The sequence below is a fragment of the Sphaeramia orbicularis genome, chromosome 11 (assembly GCF_902148855.1).
Source record: "Sphaeramia orbicularis chromosome 11, fSphaOr1.1, whole genome shotgun sequence".
In the NCBI taxonomy this organism is placed as follows: domain Eukaryota; kingdom Metazoa; phylum Chordata; class Actinopteri; order Kurtiformes; family Apogonidae; genus Sphaeramia; species Sphaeramia orbicularis.
The window spans coordinates 56,252,541-56,270,488 of NC_043967.1; the positions used below are offsets into that span (position 1 = coordinate 56,252,541).

At 38.3% G+C, this 17,948-nt stretch overlaps 1 protein-coding gene across 1 annotated transcript in view; it reads left to right on the top strand.

Annotated features, from left to right (window-relative positions):
* The first annotated feature begins 7,546 nt into the window (after positions 1-7,546).
* Positions 7,547-17,948, top strand: part of LOC115428206 (venom phosphodiesterase 1-like) — a 44,687-nt gene continuing 34,285 nt past the window's right edge. The window contains exons 1-4 of the mRNA XM_030147042.1: positions 7,547-7,582; positions 11,064-11,151; positions 17,115-17,249; positions 17,439-17,564. Coding sequence (XP_030002902.1) covers positions 7,547-7,582; positions 11,064-11,151; positions 17,115-17,249; positions 17,439-17,564 — 385 coding nt within the window. The remainder of the gene's footprint in view (positions 7,583-11,063; positions 11,152-17,114; positions 17,250-17,438; positions 17,565-17,948) is intronic.

Genomic DNA, 17,948 nt, shown 5'->3' on the forward strand with positions numbered 1-17,948 from the left:
GTCAAATCCGATTCTCTCTAATTATTTCTTTAGATCTGCGACTTACTGCACTCATACAATCTGTGGACTGTTGTGTTGACGGAAGTTGGAAAATCTTTGTGTTGAAGGGATGCATACGTTAAATTAGCTTTGCTTTAGCGTTATAGCTTTGCATTAGTTTTTATTTCCCAGATGTTCTTCCTGCAGTAAGTCACATGACCATGATCTGAGCCTCAGTTTGTGATCATACTGACCCCAGCGGACTAAAGGAATGATTAGGGAGAACTGAACTGACCCAAATCACTCCTAAAATACTACAAATCACCTCTAAAAGCCTGGCTACGTCTGAGCAGAGGAATGAAGCCGTTATGCTAAGCTAGGCTAAGCTAAGCTAACGTTAGGGCTGCAGTTCAAACTGTTTGTCCCACTTGTGGAACTCATTAGTTCAGGACAAATGAATGAATCCAAAGCCAGTGTTGAACTGTTCCTTCAGGGTTTTCCAGGCTGGTAGATCCCATCAGAATATTCCACTGGAACGCTTTGGGAAGACTAGACTGCAGTGCAGATTCTTCCACCGGCGCAGAATGTGTGCGTCATCGCCACAGGACAAGACACTGAGCATGTGCAGAATGGAAGGAATAAAGTCCAAACAGAATAAAGGCTTTACATGTCCAGGAAGAATTTAGAGCGCAGTTAAAAGAGGATTAAACCACTGACTTTAATCAGGTTTAAATTTAATCTGAACTTTTCTGTTTCAACTGGAATAAGGTGTTTACATGGACATCTGAAATAGGATCCAACCTGTAATCAGATTAAACCAGGAAGAACAGTTGTCATGGAAACGCATGGAGTGTAATTTTTGAAGTTCATGAATTCACCCCCGGGGCCGAACTGGACCAGACTGGACCAGACTGGACCCTTTGGAGGGCCAGATTTGGGCCTCGGGCCTCATGTTTGACACCTGTGCATTAGTGGATCCACAGGTGTTCAACAGTTCCACCAGCAGACGGTTCTGGTGGACGTTTGGGTGTTTAAGGGTGAGTGTGTAAACGTCTGTAAATGTTTCTAAACCTGTTGTTTTCATCTTGACGCTGCAGGAGTTTAATAAAACCAGCAGGACTGGAACACCAGCGATGACATCACAAACAGAAGCTCATGAACGGTACAAACACGTCAGACGGTGAGTTAAAGGGATGAGCTGGAGTTTAGACGTGTTTCTGATGAGCCTTTAGATCCGGTCCAGGTCCAGGTCCAGGTCTAGACTCAACACATGGTTCAGAGGAGAAAGAATGACTGTATAAGAGTCATGTGTGAAACTGTGGAAGTCATGGAGTAGAATGTGCTGATCTGAAGCAGACGACACAGAAGGAGAGGAAACACCAACGAGCAGGATTAAAGAAGAACCACACGGTTTAGAGGGTTCTGTGTTTTTATTGAACCAAGAAATGTCCCACTGAAACGAAGAACTGCTTTAAGCAGCAAATACAGCCCACAGATCCAGGAGGACACACAAGAAACACACAACACAAACACACACAATAAACACACAACACAAACACACACGCACACACACACAACACAAGAAACAATCAATCTTTATTGACAACATACAAAACATTGAAATGTTTTTGAGCAAACATCATGATGTCAAAAAGAAAAATTGTCCAAATAAATAAATTAACAATAACATATGAAACATGTCAAATGGAGGCGCCCCGACTGAGAACTGAGAACATTTATTCAGCTGTACAGATGAGCAAAAACAGTTTAGAAATAAAGAATTAAATAACGAAAAGAATCAAACTGTACTCAACTTTTCAGAGACTGGAATTTTAAAAGAAGGCAAAACTGAGATCTACAGAAGAGGATTAGGACCACTGGAAAAAAGGAAGAATTAAGGTCCATGATTCTTATTATTATTATTATTATTATTATTATTATTATTATTATTATTATTATTATTATTATTATTATATAGAACAGTGGGTGGTTCTTCATAAATCTACATCTGTGGATAAACTGTTTAGCAGAAATAATGAAAGTGTTGTACATACTTTCTGTTTTTTTGTTTTTGATTATAATTCCAGATTTCGTGTCCTTCTCAGATGTTCATTATTGAAAGGCCGTTTAAAATGTCGTGGTGTGTGAGCACAGTCAAAAAAATAAATGTTCTAAATGTTCCATTTCAAATTCACAGAAAACACACTTATTTTTCCTCAATACTAAATCTTTGTCTCAGTTAACTGAGTTTCTCAGATGTTATGAGACCAATTAATTTTGACAATGGGGCTGATTTATGGAGTTGTACACTGTTTATTTATGCTTATTTTATTTTTATTTATTCTATTTATTTATTTATGTATTTTTTGCTTTCACTCATTTATTTATTTGGGGGAAATACGTTGCTTTATTGTTTGCTTTATGTTGAGTATATTGTTAATTATTGTGTAATATAAAGTTCAATAAAGATATTGTTTACACTGAAAAAAAAAAAACCAAAACTTAGTCTCATAAAGTCAGTACGAGGATAAATATCATTTAGTGTTTTAAAATGAGTTTCTTTCCTTTGGTTGAACATGTGCTTTAACACTACTGACTTCACAATATTAGTTTGACTTTTTTTTTTTTAATATATGAAGTACTTTTTTTTCAACTTTATAGAAAATATTTGGGTATACAAGACATAACTTTTGAACAAACAACAAGATGTCAAAAAGGAAAAAGCATTTGAACAAATAAGTTTAAGAAAATAATGCATAGATTTAAAGACACAAAGCAGAACCGACAAATAATAGTATAAAAAATAAATAAGTAAGTAAATAAAAATAACATATCTAACAAAAATAAATAAATAAATACATCAGAGCATTCAGTCTGTTTTAAAGAATTCTTTATAAATTGCCAGGGTGCAAGTGCTTTTTTTGTTAAAGATAGATTGTAAAGATTTAATAGATTTTTCAAATTCCATCAGGAAGATTTTATAATTTGGGTGAGTTGTGGTGTATTTATTTTTGTGTACATGAAAATTTCCAAATGAAATGATCAAATTTACACCAAATTCTGTATTAGTTTGACAGCTGCACTTTGGCTCCGCCTTGCTGCTACGTCATCTTAATCATGTACGTCATCAGGACCTTCTGGAGTAAATGGATGATTCACTTAATTTTTGCCAAAAATGGTTGGATTTAACCCAGGGAGTAAAGTTCTCTGTCACCACGACGGATTTCCGTCAAATGGAAAAATTGAGGGGGGGGGGGAAGTCATACTGAAGTAACTTCCCCACGTGTTTCATGGAGTCCAGTCAGCACCGCCATCCTGTCCTGGGTCTGCTGTCCTGGGTCTGTCCTGGGTCTGCTGTCCTGGGTCTGTGGTCCTGGGTCTGTGGTCCTGGGTCTGTGGTCCTGGGTGTGCGGTCCTGGGTCTGTGGTCCTGGGTCTGTGGTCCTGGGTCTGTGGTCCTGGGTCTGTGGTCCTGGGTCTGCTGTCCTGGGTCCGTGGTCCTGGGTCTGTGGTCCTGGGTGTGCAGGTGTTGAACCCAGGCTCAGGGGGCTGACAGGTTTCCCAGTGCTGATAATCAGAGGACTTGTGTATTCTTCTGTCAGGAGGACAGGCTGATGACTGTTTCTGTTTGGAAGGAAACTCTGCTCATTCTGTGCCTCACAACACATGGACCAGTTCAGCTTCACTGAAGTTCAGCCTCCAGACTAACTGGAGTTTAGTGCGAACAAGGAGCTTTCATTATGAAGGAACCACAGCGAAAAGGGAAGAAGACACAACTGATCTGCATGGACCTTCATGTTTGGGTTCAGAGCTGATCTGCTCTGGACGGTATATGACTAGTGTGTGTGTGTGTGTGTGTGTGTGTGTGTGTGTGTGTGTGTGTGTGTGTGTGGTGTGGTGTGTGTATGTGCCCTTCCCGTGCGTGCGGCTGTGCGCGCCGCGGCCTTACGCGGTTACGCGCCTGACTGCATAAGTGCTTTATTTGGACCCGTTTATCATCTTATTTGTATGTGTGTGGTACAGTACGCAGATCAAACTGAATGAATGAGGAACAGCCTTGGTATTTGCAAAGCCACTGTAGTTTAAATCCCCTCAGAGAGGATCTGGAACGGAACAGAAGTTCTGTTTCAGCTGACGGAATTTCTTCCAATCAGAAGAGAACATGATATTGGTGGGAGGGGCTTGTGGACGCAGGTTTGATGACGTACAGATTATTGTGGCTAGCATATACGACATCATGGACACGTTTGTAGAGGAAGGAGCTGAAGTGGGAACTATTGAGAGATGCGTGAAAAATAGATGGAGGTGGGCGTGGCTTGATGAGAAGGGAGACGATGGAACTGCAATTAGTAATTATTATTTTCACTTGCTTCACAGGTTTTCATCCCCTTTAAAATGAACCACAGAACACCAGAACTGACCTGAAGCTTTAAAAATGTTCTGGGGGAGGACCCCCAGACCCCCACCAGTACCACTCATGACATGTTGTGTGTCCATGTTCCTACTCTTCTCCACCTGTACACTCTCCCATTCAGTGGGTTTGACAGTATTGACAAAGTTGACTAGATAAACTTGTACGCTATAGTAGTATTGGACTGCATCATTTTTAATAGTGGACAATGATTTTGACCGGAAGAAAATGTTCAGTCAGATGAAAAATTTTTGCTTTAATCCCTGATTTAACCACAAATGGACCGCAACAAGGTAAGAGAACAGTATACTGACGTTTTTTAACCGTGCAAATCCCAGGTACGCGGCTCACTGCCTAATACACGGACTCATGAAGCTACATTAGCTACAGCTAGCATAAGTGACGTACCCGCTAGCATACATACCTAGCAGCATAGCATAGTGTTAGCTTAGCTTTAGAAACCTTCTTTTACCGGATAATATATTTATGGGCAGCTCTTATAAAACTGTAAACGTGGTACAGTGTTGGCTAAACATTCATTTGTTTGATTACAATTAGTTTAAACATTTTTAATGTTAAAGTGTTTTATCTTTGAAATACAGGCTAAAATAGCTTAATGCTAACAGTGCATTGGTTTGGATAGAGCCAGCTAAGCTAACCTAGCTAACTCATAAAGTGTGAAGTTTTGAACTGCAGTTGGATTGAAGAGGGTTTGGAACATTGTCCACTCACTTACTTATGAAAAATCTATTTCATATTTGTTTTTTTGGGGTTTTTTGTTCATGTTTGTGGATGAATATTTAACCTTCTATGGTGAAATGAGAAATGATCTTTTGCTTTTAAAAGTAAGAACTGAATGACTGTGTTCACATGTATTAGTTTTACACGTCGATCAATAACCTTTGACCCCAAACATGTGACTCACTAATGCAGTTTTCATATTGAACATGGAATCTGAATGAGAGGCTCAAATAGAAATAATGTGTGAATCAGGGTTTAAATGTATGGGTTTTTAGTCTGTGGTTGATTTAAATACGCATGAAACGGTTGAACACTGCACAGTAAAATCAGCATCCTCTGTTGTTATTATTGTTGTTATTATTATTATTATTATTATTATTATTATTGTTATTATTGTTATTATATGTTTTTAGAACTATTACTATATTTAGGAACAGTCTCAACACACAGGTCCAGTTTTTTTTTTCTGATAAAATATGACTTTACAACACAGTTTATTGGATACTGTTGCGTTAGTTTTTGTGTAGTTCTTGAGTATTTTGTTGTATCCTGCTAGTTGTGTATTTTGTGTAGAATAACTCTGAGGCCCATTGGAGTGTTAAATGAAAGGAAGGGCTTAAATTTAAAACAAAGAAAACGGCTTAAAAACATCAGACTTTCAGCTTCATCAGACCTGCAGGTGCACAGAATGTGTATTTAATGGATATTTGGTGTATTTTAGTATTTTTACCTACCTAGGTACTGTGATGGCTTTGCTTTGTGTGTGTGTGTGTTTGTTTGTCTGTTAGCAGGATAACTCAAAAAGTTCTGGATGGATTTTCATGAAATTTTCAGTAAATGTTGATACTGACACAAGGAAGAAATGATTAAATTTTGGTGATGATTGGGGGTGGGGGGGGGTCTTGGATCTGTCTTGGCGGAGGTCTGCGCTCTCCGAGTGCTTTTCTTGTTTTAGTGTGCTTTTTCATGGTTTTTGTTTACTCTAGTGTATTTTAGCTCCTTTTTTTTGGTCTATTTTAGTGTACTTATGCATATTTTTTTTTATATTGTAGTATATTTTAATATATTTTAGTGTTCTTTTACATAATTTATGTATATTTTAATATATTTTAGTGTACTATTGCATAGTTTTTGTATATTTTAGTGTATTTTTCATATATCTAAGTGTATTTTTACATAGTTTTTGTAGCATATATTTTAGTGTATTTTTTGTCTATTTTAGTGGACTTTACATAGGTTTTGTATATTTTAGTGAATTATAGTGTATTTGTGTCTATATTTTAATGAATTTTAGTGTGTTTTTGTATACTTTAGTGTACTTTTACTTAGTTCTTTTATATTTTAGTGCATTCTTGTGTATTTTAGTATAGTTTTTGCATATTTTAGCATATTTTAGTGTACTTTTACCTAGTTTTTGTATATCTTTCTGAATTTTAGGGTATTTTTGTGTACTTTAGTGTCATTTTACATACTTCTTTTATATTTTAGTGCATTCTTGTATATCTTAGTATAGTTTTTGTATATTTTAGCATATTTTAGTGTTCTTTTACATAGTTTTTGTATATTTTAGTAAATTTCTGTGTATTTTTGTATATTTTAGTGCACTTTTACATAGTTCTTTTATATTTTAGTGTATTCTTGTATATTTTAGTATAGTTTTTGCATATTTTAGTGTACTTTTACATAGTTTTTGTTTATTTTTCTGAATGTTAGTGTATTTTTGGATACTTTAGTGCACTTTTACATAATTTTAGTATATTTTTGTATACTTTCATGCACTTTTCCATAGTTCTTTTATATTTTAGCTTATTTTTTTGTATTCTCCTACTGGTCAAATAAAAGCAGCCTCCATAAACCTTCCTAAACACATGCCTGTATCTGTATCTGCACAGGCTGATCAGGATTTATATCATTTTATTGCCGTGTTTGTCAGAATCAGCGCAAAGATGATCGATCAACGATTTGTCATCGTTTAAAATCCGATCAGATCTTATCGAGAAAAGTCATATGTTCTAGGCTCAAGGTTATGGAACTGCATTAAAGCTCATTAAAAGGCCGTTATGGTCTTCATCCGCTCTGGTTCACCGTCATTCATGTCTAATAAACCCATTAATTACGTGGATCGGTCTAATCAGGCCTGGGCTAATCATTACCCGGGGCTGCGGCCTTTTCATCTCACCTGGATCAGGTGAGTCCGTCAGGTTGAAGGTGTCAGAAGGTCTTTGGCGGTTTGACTGGAAAGGCAGAAACGTGAGGTTATCTGCTGCTTCTGGTAATCAGTTACTTTTCCTGGTCCAGAGGTCACAGTGTCGGCCTTTTTCTTTTTTTTTTTTTACACAACTGGAGGAGTGCGATTCCCTCACAGCGTCTCAAACATCGGTCATTTTGTGGAGTTGACGCTCGTTGGGGGTCGACCATGGACTGGACCAAGCTGTCACGCAAGAAGCTCATAGTGAGTACCAGGGGGCTTTGGACCCCCCAGGACCAAAAAAAACACACATTTAATGATTTAAAGGACGATGTCAGGATTCGAACCGACACAGTGAACGCAGAACAGCCGGGATGTGGACCTGGTTCCAAATGAAACCAAAGTCCAGCTGTTCTATGTCCAGTCAGAACAGAACCATGACACCGGATCACACACAGTGTGGACTGTTTATTATGGGATGTCTGTTGTAGTGGACTGTTTTTAGTTTTATATAGAAGTCAAACTGTCCACCTCTTGTCCTCTCCAGACTTCAGTGCAGGTCTGTGTGTCTTGGTGAGTGGATTTTCTGTTCAGAAACAAAAGACAAACTGGTGGGTTTGTACGAATCATGCACTTCATACCGACATGGTTTTTGTACATTTTAGTGCGTTTTAGTGGGGTTTTGTGTATTCCAGAACATTACTTTGTGTATTTTTGTCTATTTTAGTGTACTGTTGCATAGTTTTTGTATATTTTAGTGGTTTGTTTTGATTTTCATTTTAAAATTGAAGAATTAAAGTTGAATTTCAAGGTGTTTTTCTTTAAAAAAAAAAAACCCAAAAAAAACTGTCCAACTCTTGTCCTCTACAGACTTCAGCGTAGGTCTGTGGATCTGTTGGTGATTAGATTTTCTGTTCAGAAACAAAACAAAAACTAATGGTTAATTGATTGTCATTTTAAAATACAAGAATTAAAATTAAATTTCAAGGCATTTTTCTTTTTCGGTGTCAAAACAGATGAACCAAAACTAAAAAAACAGATTGGTTTTCATTTTCTGCTGTCATTTACTACCTGACAGAAATGGAAAAACGGACCAAAAACGGCTGTTTTTTGGTTGTTTTTTTTTCATTTTCTGAGACTAGATGTTGTCATTTTTAAGGACAGAGCGCTAATGCCATCAAGGTCACAAAGATTCTTATGAACGATGGGTTTGTACGAATGTAACACTTTGTACAGACATGTTTTTTTTTTGTATATTTTAGTGCATTTTAGGTTTTTTTTTTTTTTGTTCTGAGTATTTTAGTACATTAATAGTTTTAGTACATTACTTATTTTAGTACATGACTTTACATAGTTTTTTGTATATTTTAGTGTATTTTAGTGGTTTTGTGTCTTTAGTACAATATTTCGTGCATTTTTGTCTATTTTAGTGTACTTTTACATAGTTTTTTGTATATTTTAGTGCATTTTAGTGTAATTTAATACAATATTTGGTGTATTTTGTCTATTTTAGTGTACTTTTACATAGTTTTGGTATATTTGAGTGTATTTTACACAAACATATGTTATGCTTTTTGGAAAACCATTTATAAACGTTGAAAACTGTAATTTAAATACATCTGTGTTTGTTTGGACTTAATTCTTAAAAGCTGAATAAGGCAGATGGATGTCGCCTGAATACGTTCAAACCTCAAATGGATGAAATGTTTTCTACAGATGATGGAGCTCGGACAGACACTGACATCAAGAATCTCTGTTTAATTTGGGTTTTGTTCATTATTACCTATTGTGATCACTTTGTGTGTGTGTGTGTGTGTGTTTGTTCATCTTTAGTGTAAAACTCTTCCACCCATCTTTCCCAAATCTTCCCCACAGATAGGCCTAGGCCCTGGGACCAGCCCAGTCCATTTTGGTCCCAGTAGGACAAAGTTCAAGGTCACAGCAAGGTCACAACATCTACAGTTTTCCATCTGTCATCATTGAGACATTTTCCAAAATTCATCCAAAATTCAAAACGACTCTGATTCTCCTCCAGTTGGATCCACCTGTAGCTTAGAACAATCTCTTGTATCTGGAACTTAATTGTCCACATCCACTGTGGAATGTGGACTCTGTGGATGTTTACATTTATCAGTGTTAAATTACTTATAAAAATTAATTACCCTGTTTGACCGCAGTTTTCCTGCTGTATGGAACAACCTGGAAACTGTTGAATTTAAACAGAAATAGTTGATCCACACATGCACACCGTTGGGTGTGTTTGGAGGAGGTTTGAGTTCAATGAACACTTGTTAACATGGGAACATAAATCCTGTAAATGACTGGACCTGAATGGAAACTAACGGCCGTTCCATGTGTTTTTGTGCAGCGGTTGAAGTAAATCTAATCAGTGAAGGTCTGTCGTAACCCTGGGTGTTTACGAGAACAGACTGTTTTTAGGGAGTAATAGATTCCTTTGTGCTGGTTGTTGATGGTTTGTTTTTCTTCAGACTTGATGTAAAATGACTGTTGAAGATGTTGAAACTGATCCAGTCATTAGTGGTTCTACAGAAATATGTATGATGGTTTTCAACAAAGTAAAGGAAAAGAAACAGTCCTAATTATTCCCAAACAGAACCATCAGATAAAATGAAATGATAACCCAGCTTCATACTGACGCACGTTAGACAGAGGCTTTCATCTGTGGATGAGTTTTACTGGAAGGGTTTTGACATTATGATGTTTCCCAGATGCACACGTGAAATTAATGAGACCAGTTAGTGCCAAAGAAAGGAATGACCTTTAGCAAAGACTGCAGACAAAAACATGAGAATAAACCCGACATTCAGTTTGATCAGAGCTGCACTGGGAAGAGGTTCACCAGCCCATTCTGGAGAGAAATTTAGATTTGCACATTTTTGACAAATTTTCTAAATATTCTACCTGTTCCTTTCCTTCTCCTGGTCCATCTGTTGATGCTTTAGATCAGGGTTCTCAAACTCCTGTTCTTTCAGGTTCCACATTCAGTCTGATGTGATCTGCAGTGGACCCAACCAGTCAAATAAGAACAGAAGAACTGATAAATAATGACAACTGGAAACTTTTGTGTTTGTTTTAGGGTAAAGGGAATAAAAAAACATTAAATTATGAAAATACTTTTATAAACTATCCAAACAAAAAAAGATGTGAATAACCTGAAAAAACCTGAAATTTCTTCAGAAAAATCAGTGTAATTTTCTCAGTCTTCTTCCTCCACTTCTCATTAGTCCATGTGCATTCTGGATCAGATCTCCAAAGACACTAAACACTGAGGAACAGGAAGAAAAGAGTTCAAACTGGACTGAATTTAATACAGACATTTCAGGTTGGTCACATTTGTTCAGGTTAGTCACATTTTATTGGTACAGGAGAGTTATACGGTATATAATAAAAATGTATTTAGTATTTGTGCAGATCTCTGGTGTAATTAAATTTTTCCAGGAAATAATCTTTTATAAAAAGAAACAAAACCAATGAAAAATTGCCTTTTTTAACAGTATCGCAACATATTGTGATATATCGTATCGTGATCCTAGTATTGTGGTTTGAATCGTATCACCAGATTCTTGCCGGTACACAGCCCTAGTTATATGAAAAGTACATCATTGTAAATATCGTAAGTCATTCTCTGTTTCAGAACTCTTAGAACTCTCGATGCTGTTCTATGATGCTGTTTGTCCTCATTGATGTAAAGTTTTCCAACACTAACACCGTTTGTGCTCCGCAGATCGGCGCCTTGGCCGTTTCCATGGTAACCATCATCCTGGGTCTGGGACTGGGTCTGGGCCTGGATCTGCAGAAATGTAAAAACAAAGGTGGGCTGACACACTAGGGTGGTCCAACAATCCTGGTAAAAAATACAGTTTCAGATAACCTCCATTTAGAACCCTGCATTAGGTTCTGTCATTCAAAAGAGGATTTAGGAAAAAAATTGGAAGAAAAAGCAGATGTTTTAGAGGTTGCACAAGTTGCTGAAGTTTCCTGGAATTGGACTAATTGTTCATTTTCAGCAAAGATGAGCTGAGCTGTAAAAGAAGAGCAGAACTATCAGAACCAAGGTCTGAGGGATTCAGCTGGAAATATATGGATGAAGTAACTCCGCCCACATCTGTGGGACTGGAGTAAATATATGGATGAAGTAACTCCGCCCACATCTATGGGACTGGAGTAAATATATGGATGAAGTAACTCCGCCCACATCTATGGGACTGGAGTAAATATATGGATGAAGTAACTCCGCCCACATCTGTGGAACTGGAGTAAATATATGGATGAAGTAACTCCGCCCACATCTGTGGTACTGGAGTAAATATATGGATGAAGTAACTCCGCCCACATCTGTGGAACTGGAGTAAATATATGGATGAAGTAACTCCGCCCACATCTGTGGGACTGGAGTAAATATATGGATGAAGTAACTCCGCCCACATCTGTGGAACTGGAGTAAATATATGGATGAAGTAACTCCGCCCACATCTGTGGGACTGGAGTAAATATATGGATGAAGTAACTCCGCCCACATCTGTGGAACTGGAGTAAATATATGGATGAAGTAACTCCGCCCACATCTGTGGAACTGGAGTAAATATATGGATGAAGTAACTCCGCCCACATCTGTGGTACTGAAGTAAATATATGGATGAAGTAACTCCGCCCACATCTGTGGAACTGGAGTAAATATATGGATGAAGTAACTCCGCCCACATCTGTGGTACTGGAGTAAATATATGGATGAAGTAACTCCGCCCACATCTGTGGAGCTGGAGTAAATATATGGATGAAGTAACTCCGCCCACATCTGTGGGACTGGAGTAAATATATGGATGAAGTAACTCCGCCCACATCTGTGGAACTGGAGTAAATATATGGATGAAGTAACTCCGCCCACATCTGTGGAACTGGAGTAAATATATGGATGAAGTAACTCCGCCCACATCTGTGGTACTGGAGTAAATATATGGATGAAGTAACTCCGCCCACATCTGTGGAGCTGGAGTAAATATATGGATGAAGTAACTCCGCCCACATCTGTGGGACTGGAGTAAATATATGGATGAAGTAACTCCGCCCACATCTGTGGGACTGGAGTAAATATATGGATGAAGTAACTCCGCCCACATCTGTGGGACTGGAGTAAATATATGGATGAAGTAACTCCGCCCACATCTGTGGAACTGGAGTAAATATATGGATGAAGTAACTCCGCCCACATCTGTGGTACTGGAGTAAATATATGGATGAAGTAACTCCGCCCACATCTGTGGAACTGGCGTAAATATATGGATGAAGTAACTCCGCCCACATCTGTGGAACTGGAGTAAATATATGGATGAAGTAACTCCGCCCACATCTGTGGTACTGGAGTAAATATATGGATGAGGTAACTCCGCCCACATCTGTGGTACTGGAGTAAATATATGGATGAGGTAACTCCGCCCACATCTGTGGTACTGGAGTGTAGAACTGGTTGTGGTCCATTCTGTGACTCCAGTGTGACACCAGAGCAGAAGCAGCTGATGGTGGACACCATGATGTTAAATGCAGGTTCTTTGGTTCCTCTAAAGCGTTGGGATGTCCTTCATCCATCAGATTGTGAAGGGAAGCAGATCAGGGCTTTTGTCTCCACCAGCACCATGCGTTTGTTTGAACCTTTGGATCTGCCACAAACATTCTGAACAGTTCCTCCAGTAGACTGGGCTGATGATGCAGACTTTCAGAAGGAGGAGAAAACTGGGCATTCCACTAAAGCTGTCAGTGATGTCACTGACAGAGGGGCGGAGCTTATTCCAGACTTCAACTGTATCTGAACAACAAATGCAGATCACAAACAGTACTGGCAACAAGTTGTCAAAGAACACAGGAACATTTTTGGTCATTTCAATAAACCAACAGTGGTTGTTGGACTTTCTAAGGAACATTTTTATGTGAGTGTCAGTTTGATTTGGAGAATAAAATGACAGATTATTCTAATCTGCTTTATTCATTTGGACAGTTCTGTTGTAACATGTGGAGTAATCTGCACCTGTCTGTGACACCTCTAAATATTAATAAATTTACATCAAATTTGGACCAAAGTAATTTGGCCAGATATGGAACCAAATGCAGGGTTCGAATCCAGAGAATCTGAAAAAAAAAATTTTTTTTTTGTTTTTTGGACCACCCTACCGACACACTCATACACCCGTATACTCATCCATACATGCATTCAGGAGGCTTTTATTTGAGTGATTCACCAACTCATCTACGTCTGTAAGAATGAAACAGGTGCAGGTGGAACTGTTCAGACAGTATGATCATCAGAGGCTGCAGACATCCTGTTGAACCTCTGGTAATGTAGAGCAGGCCTGTGGATCGTCTTCAGAGGATCTGACTCATTCACCTGGAACAAACTCAACCACACAGTCATGTTTATTTAATGTTCAAACCATTAAAACCAGCTGCAATTAAAGAGCAGTGACTTCACATTCTGTGTGTCATCGCTTCTTTTCATATTCAAACTGAGAATCCACAATCTGAAAATGAAAAAAGTGACCTGTTATTTCATTATTCATGCACAAATCAAAACAGTTGTTTTTCATTCTTTGGATTGTCCGCTCAAATTAAAAATTATAAATAATCAAATGGACCAAATGTGGGTTTCATGTTGACATTTTTGTGTCTGATTTGGAAGTTCTTGATTTGTTGGTGTGTTTGTTTTAGTGTCTTCTCCTTAGATTGTCTCCCATGGACCAAGGTTATTATCGTTAATGAAAACTAATGAAATGACGAAAACTAGAATTGTAAAAACATTTTAGTCAACTGAAATAAAAACTATAATTAAAGAAAAAAATGATAACTAACTGAAACTGTATTGTGTGTTTACAAAATTAAGTAAAACGTATAAAAATTCTGGATCAAATTCCCTTGGTTTTGGTCTTTGTCAATGTCAGATTGATGTTCAATGGATTTCTTTGTCTCTCTCAGTTTTCTGTGCTGTCTCCATACGACACTTTTTGCTCCGTCACTTGTGTTCACTTGTGGTTTCCAGTCGTCTTCTGGTCCCCACTCTACCTGGAAACATGGAGACTAAAGCAGCAGAGTCCTGTCTGGGATTGATTTGAATAGGAGCACAGAGAAGAAGAGAAAAGAGACCACTGAACTACAACTGAACTACAACTGAACTACAACTAAACTACAACTAAACTACAACTAAACTACAACTGAACTACAACTGAACTACAACTGAACTACAACTAAACTACAACTAAACTACAACTGAACTACAACTAAACTACAACTGAACTACAACTAAACTACAACTAAACTACAACTAAACTACAACTAAACTACAACTGAACTACAACTGAACTACAACTGAACTACAACTGAACTACAACTAAGCATTTGGGAAAAAAAATTGAAACTAATAAAAACTATCACACCTGCTCTAAAAATGAATTAAAACAAACTGAATTAGAGAAAAAAAGTCCAAACTAAATAAAACTAAACTAGAATGAAAAATCCAAAACTTTTCGAACCTTGCCATGGACCCGCTGTGTTAGACAAAACAACAACACCTGGAAGATCCTGTTTGTTTTTTCAGTTGTCATGTCGTCCTCCTTCACAATAACGCGTTTGTTTCCTCTGAGTAACACCAAATTCTCCATTATCACAGAATGCAATAGACAGAATACTAGCAAACCCATGACTGTCCAGAGCAACACACCAACAAGTCAGGGACTAACGTGTCAAACCGCATCAGATCTAAAAATGTGAACATGAATTTGGGTGGAACAGCCTGATCCCATTCTTTATTCCACCACATGTCACTACTGAAGGAAAGGGACAGAGACAATATTGTTGGAGACAGTGTGGGCACGCAGTTGCTAATCACTGTCACATTTTCTGGACTTGTATAAAATTGAAATCTTTCTGGGAAAGGCTTTTTGAAATAATTGAGGGTATTATGACCTTCACAATTCCTAAGGACCCCAAATGCCTATTGCTGGGACTGCTACCAGGAAATGTATTAAAAAAGAAGACAAATACCTCTGTCAAATTCTTAAAATCACTTCCAAAAAGGCCGTTACAAGGAACTGGCTCAAAACGGACGCACCTCGTGAGGACCAGAGGCTGTAATAGAGGAAATCTAGTCCATGGAATGACTGACTTACTGCCTACGACTCCAGGAGCACATGTTCATGAAGCACTGGAGAAAATGGATGGACTACAAACAAAATAATGCTCAGTTACTGCTGTCTGTGATTTACATATTTTGTGTTCAACCAGTGACCCCCAGGTTTGTGTGTTGTATTGTGTTTGTTGAAAAAACAAATAAAAACAAAGTATATATGTGTGTGTGTGTGTGTGTGTGTGTGTGTATATATATATATATATACACACATACAGGGTGGGGAAGCAAAATGTACAATATTTTGAGGCAGGGATTGAAAGACAGTGTATGACCATTTAGTTTATTGAAAGTCATGAGAATTTATTTGCCACAAGAAAATGTCATAATAGAAAATGTTTTTATTCTATGTGTCCTCCTTCTTTCTCAATAACTGCCTGAAACTTGCGCAAGTGTTCCTCAAATATTGGGGTGACAACTTCTCCCATTCTTCTTTAATAGTATCTTCCAGACTTTCTGGTAATAGTTTTGCTCATAGTCATTCTCTTCTTTCCATTATAAACAGTCTTTATGGACACTCCAACTATTTTTGAAATCTCCTTTGGTGTGACGAGTGCATTCAGCAAATCACACACTCTTTGACGTTTGCTTTCCTGAATACTCATATGGGCAAAAGTTTGTGAAAAGGTATGGATAATAGTGTTAGGTATGATTATGACATCAGTATATGTTTGGGTTCAAAACAACTGACGTAGTGTCTGCTGAGAAAAAACAACTAAATGTTCAGTGTACATTTGGCTTCCCCACCCTGTGTGTGTGTGTGTGTGTGTGTGTGTATATATATATGTGTATATATATATATATATATATATATATATATATATATATATATATAAAGTCAACATGAAACCCCACATTTGGTCCATTTGATTATTTACAATTTTTAATTTATGCGTAAAATTGAAAGAACAAAAAACAAAACTGTTTTTTGGTTTTTTTTTTTTATTTGTACATGAATAATGAAATGAGTCATTTTTTCATTTTCTGATTGTGGATTCTCAATTAAATATGAAAAGAGCCAAAGATCCACAGATTGTTCACTTCCATGTACAGCTCACATGTCAGAGCTCATTCAGACAAAGTGATGACGTCTGTAATAGTTAGCGTATCTTTATAACTAGGTCTGTTAAAGTTAAGGCTTTAACTCAGATGAATCCATCCTCCTGGTTAATGTGATCATAAATGTGAACATCCATGAACCATCGACAGCAGAAGGACTGTGAACATCTGCTGGGTGGATGGATCTACACCAATAATTCCAGTAAAAAAAAATACAGTGAAAATCCAACATACGATGAATAAACAATGACAGAACAATAATAACCTACAGATAAAAAAATGCACCATCTGACAGTCAGCTGTGTTTCTGGTTTCATTTAATTTAATTAATTTCATGTCGTGTGTGTCTGAGCCTGTCTGTGCTGTGTGAATGCAGATCCTTTCCTCTTGTAAATTCTTGGTCTGCTTTGTTCTTTTAATGGCTCGCCGCTGCTCCTTATTTGTGCCATTTAAAGCTGTTTATGGAAATACGACCCTATTAAACCCCCCCCACCCCAGGGTTTACTGTCAGCCCCTCACATGTGACACACTTCTGCTTTTATCCTCCAGTCGTCCCTCACACTTCCTGCAGGGGTCGATGTTATGAACCCTTCGACGGCGACGTCCCCGGATGCAGATGTGACGTCAACTGTAACGTCACCGACAGCTGCTGCTACGACTACCACGACACCTGCACCGTTCCCAGTGAGTTAAACATGAAATTCAATTAAATAAAAACTGTTAGTATGAGTTCATCTGCACACGATCAGAGAATTAAATAAAAACTGTATTTATCTTTGAACTCATTGCCGTAACGACCGGCAGACTCGTACGTGTGCGTGCAGAGTCGGGTCGGTGCGTGACGCGGCTTTGACGAAGTTCTGTGGTTTTCAGCCCAACAGTGGGAGTGTACGAAGCTGCGATGTGGAGAGAAGAGGCTGTCGCAGAGCAGGTGTCACTGCTCCGACGACTGTCTGTCTGCAGGAGACTGCTGCACCAACTACAAACATGTCTGCCACGGTACGAGAACCACATCACACCAACAGGTACCACACAGGTCCCACAGGTACCACACAGGTCCCACAGGTCCAACAGGTACCACCGCACAGTTACAGGTCCCACAGGTACCACCGCACAGTTACAGGTCCAACAGGTACCACCGCACAGTTACAGGTCCCACAGGTACCACTGCACAGTTACAGGTCCCACAGGTACCACCGCACAGTTACAGGTCCAACAGGTACCACCGCACAGTTACAGGTCCCACAGGTACCACTGCACAGTTACAGGTCCCACAGGTACCACCGCACAGTTACAGGTCCCACAGGTACCACTGCACAGTTACAGGTCCCACAGGTACCACCGCACAGTTACAGGTCCCACAGGTACCACTGCACAGTTACA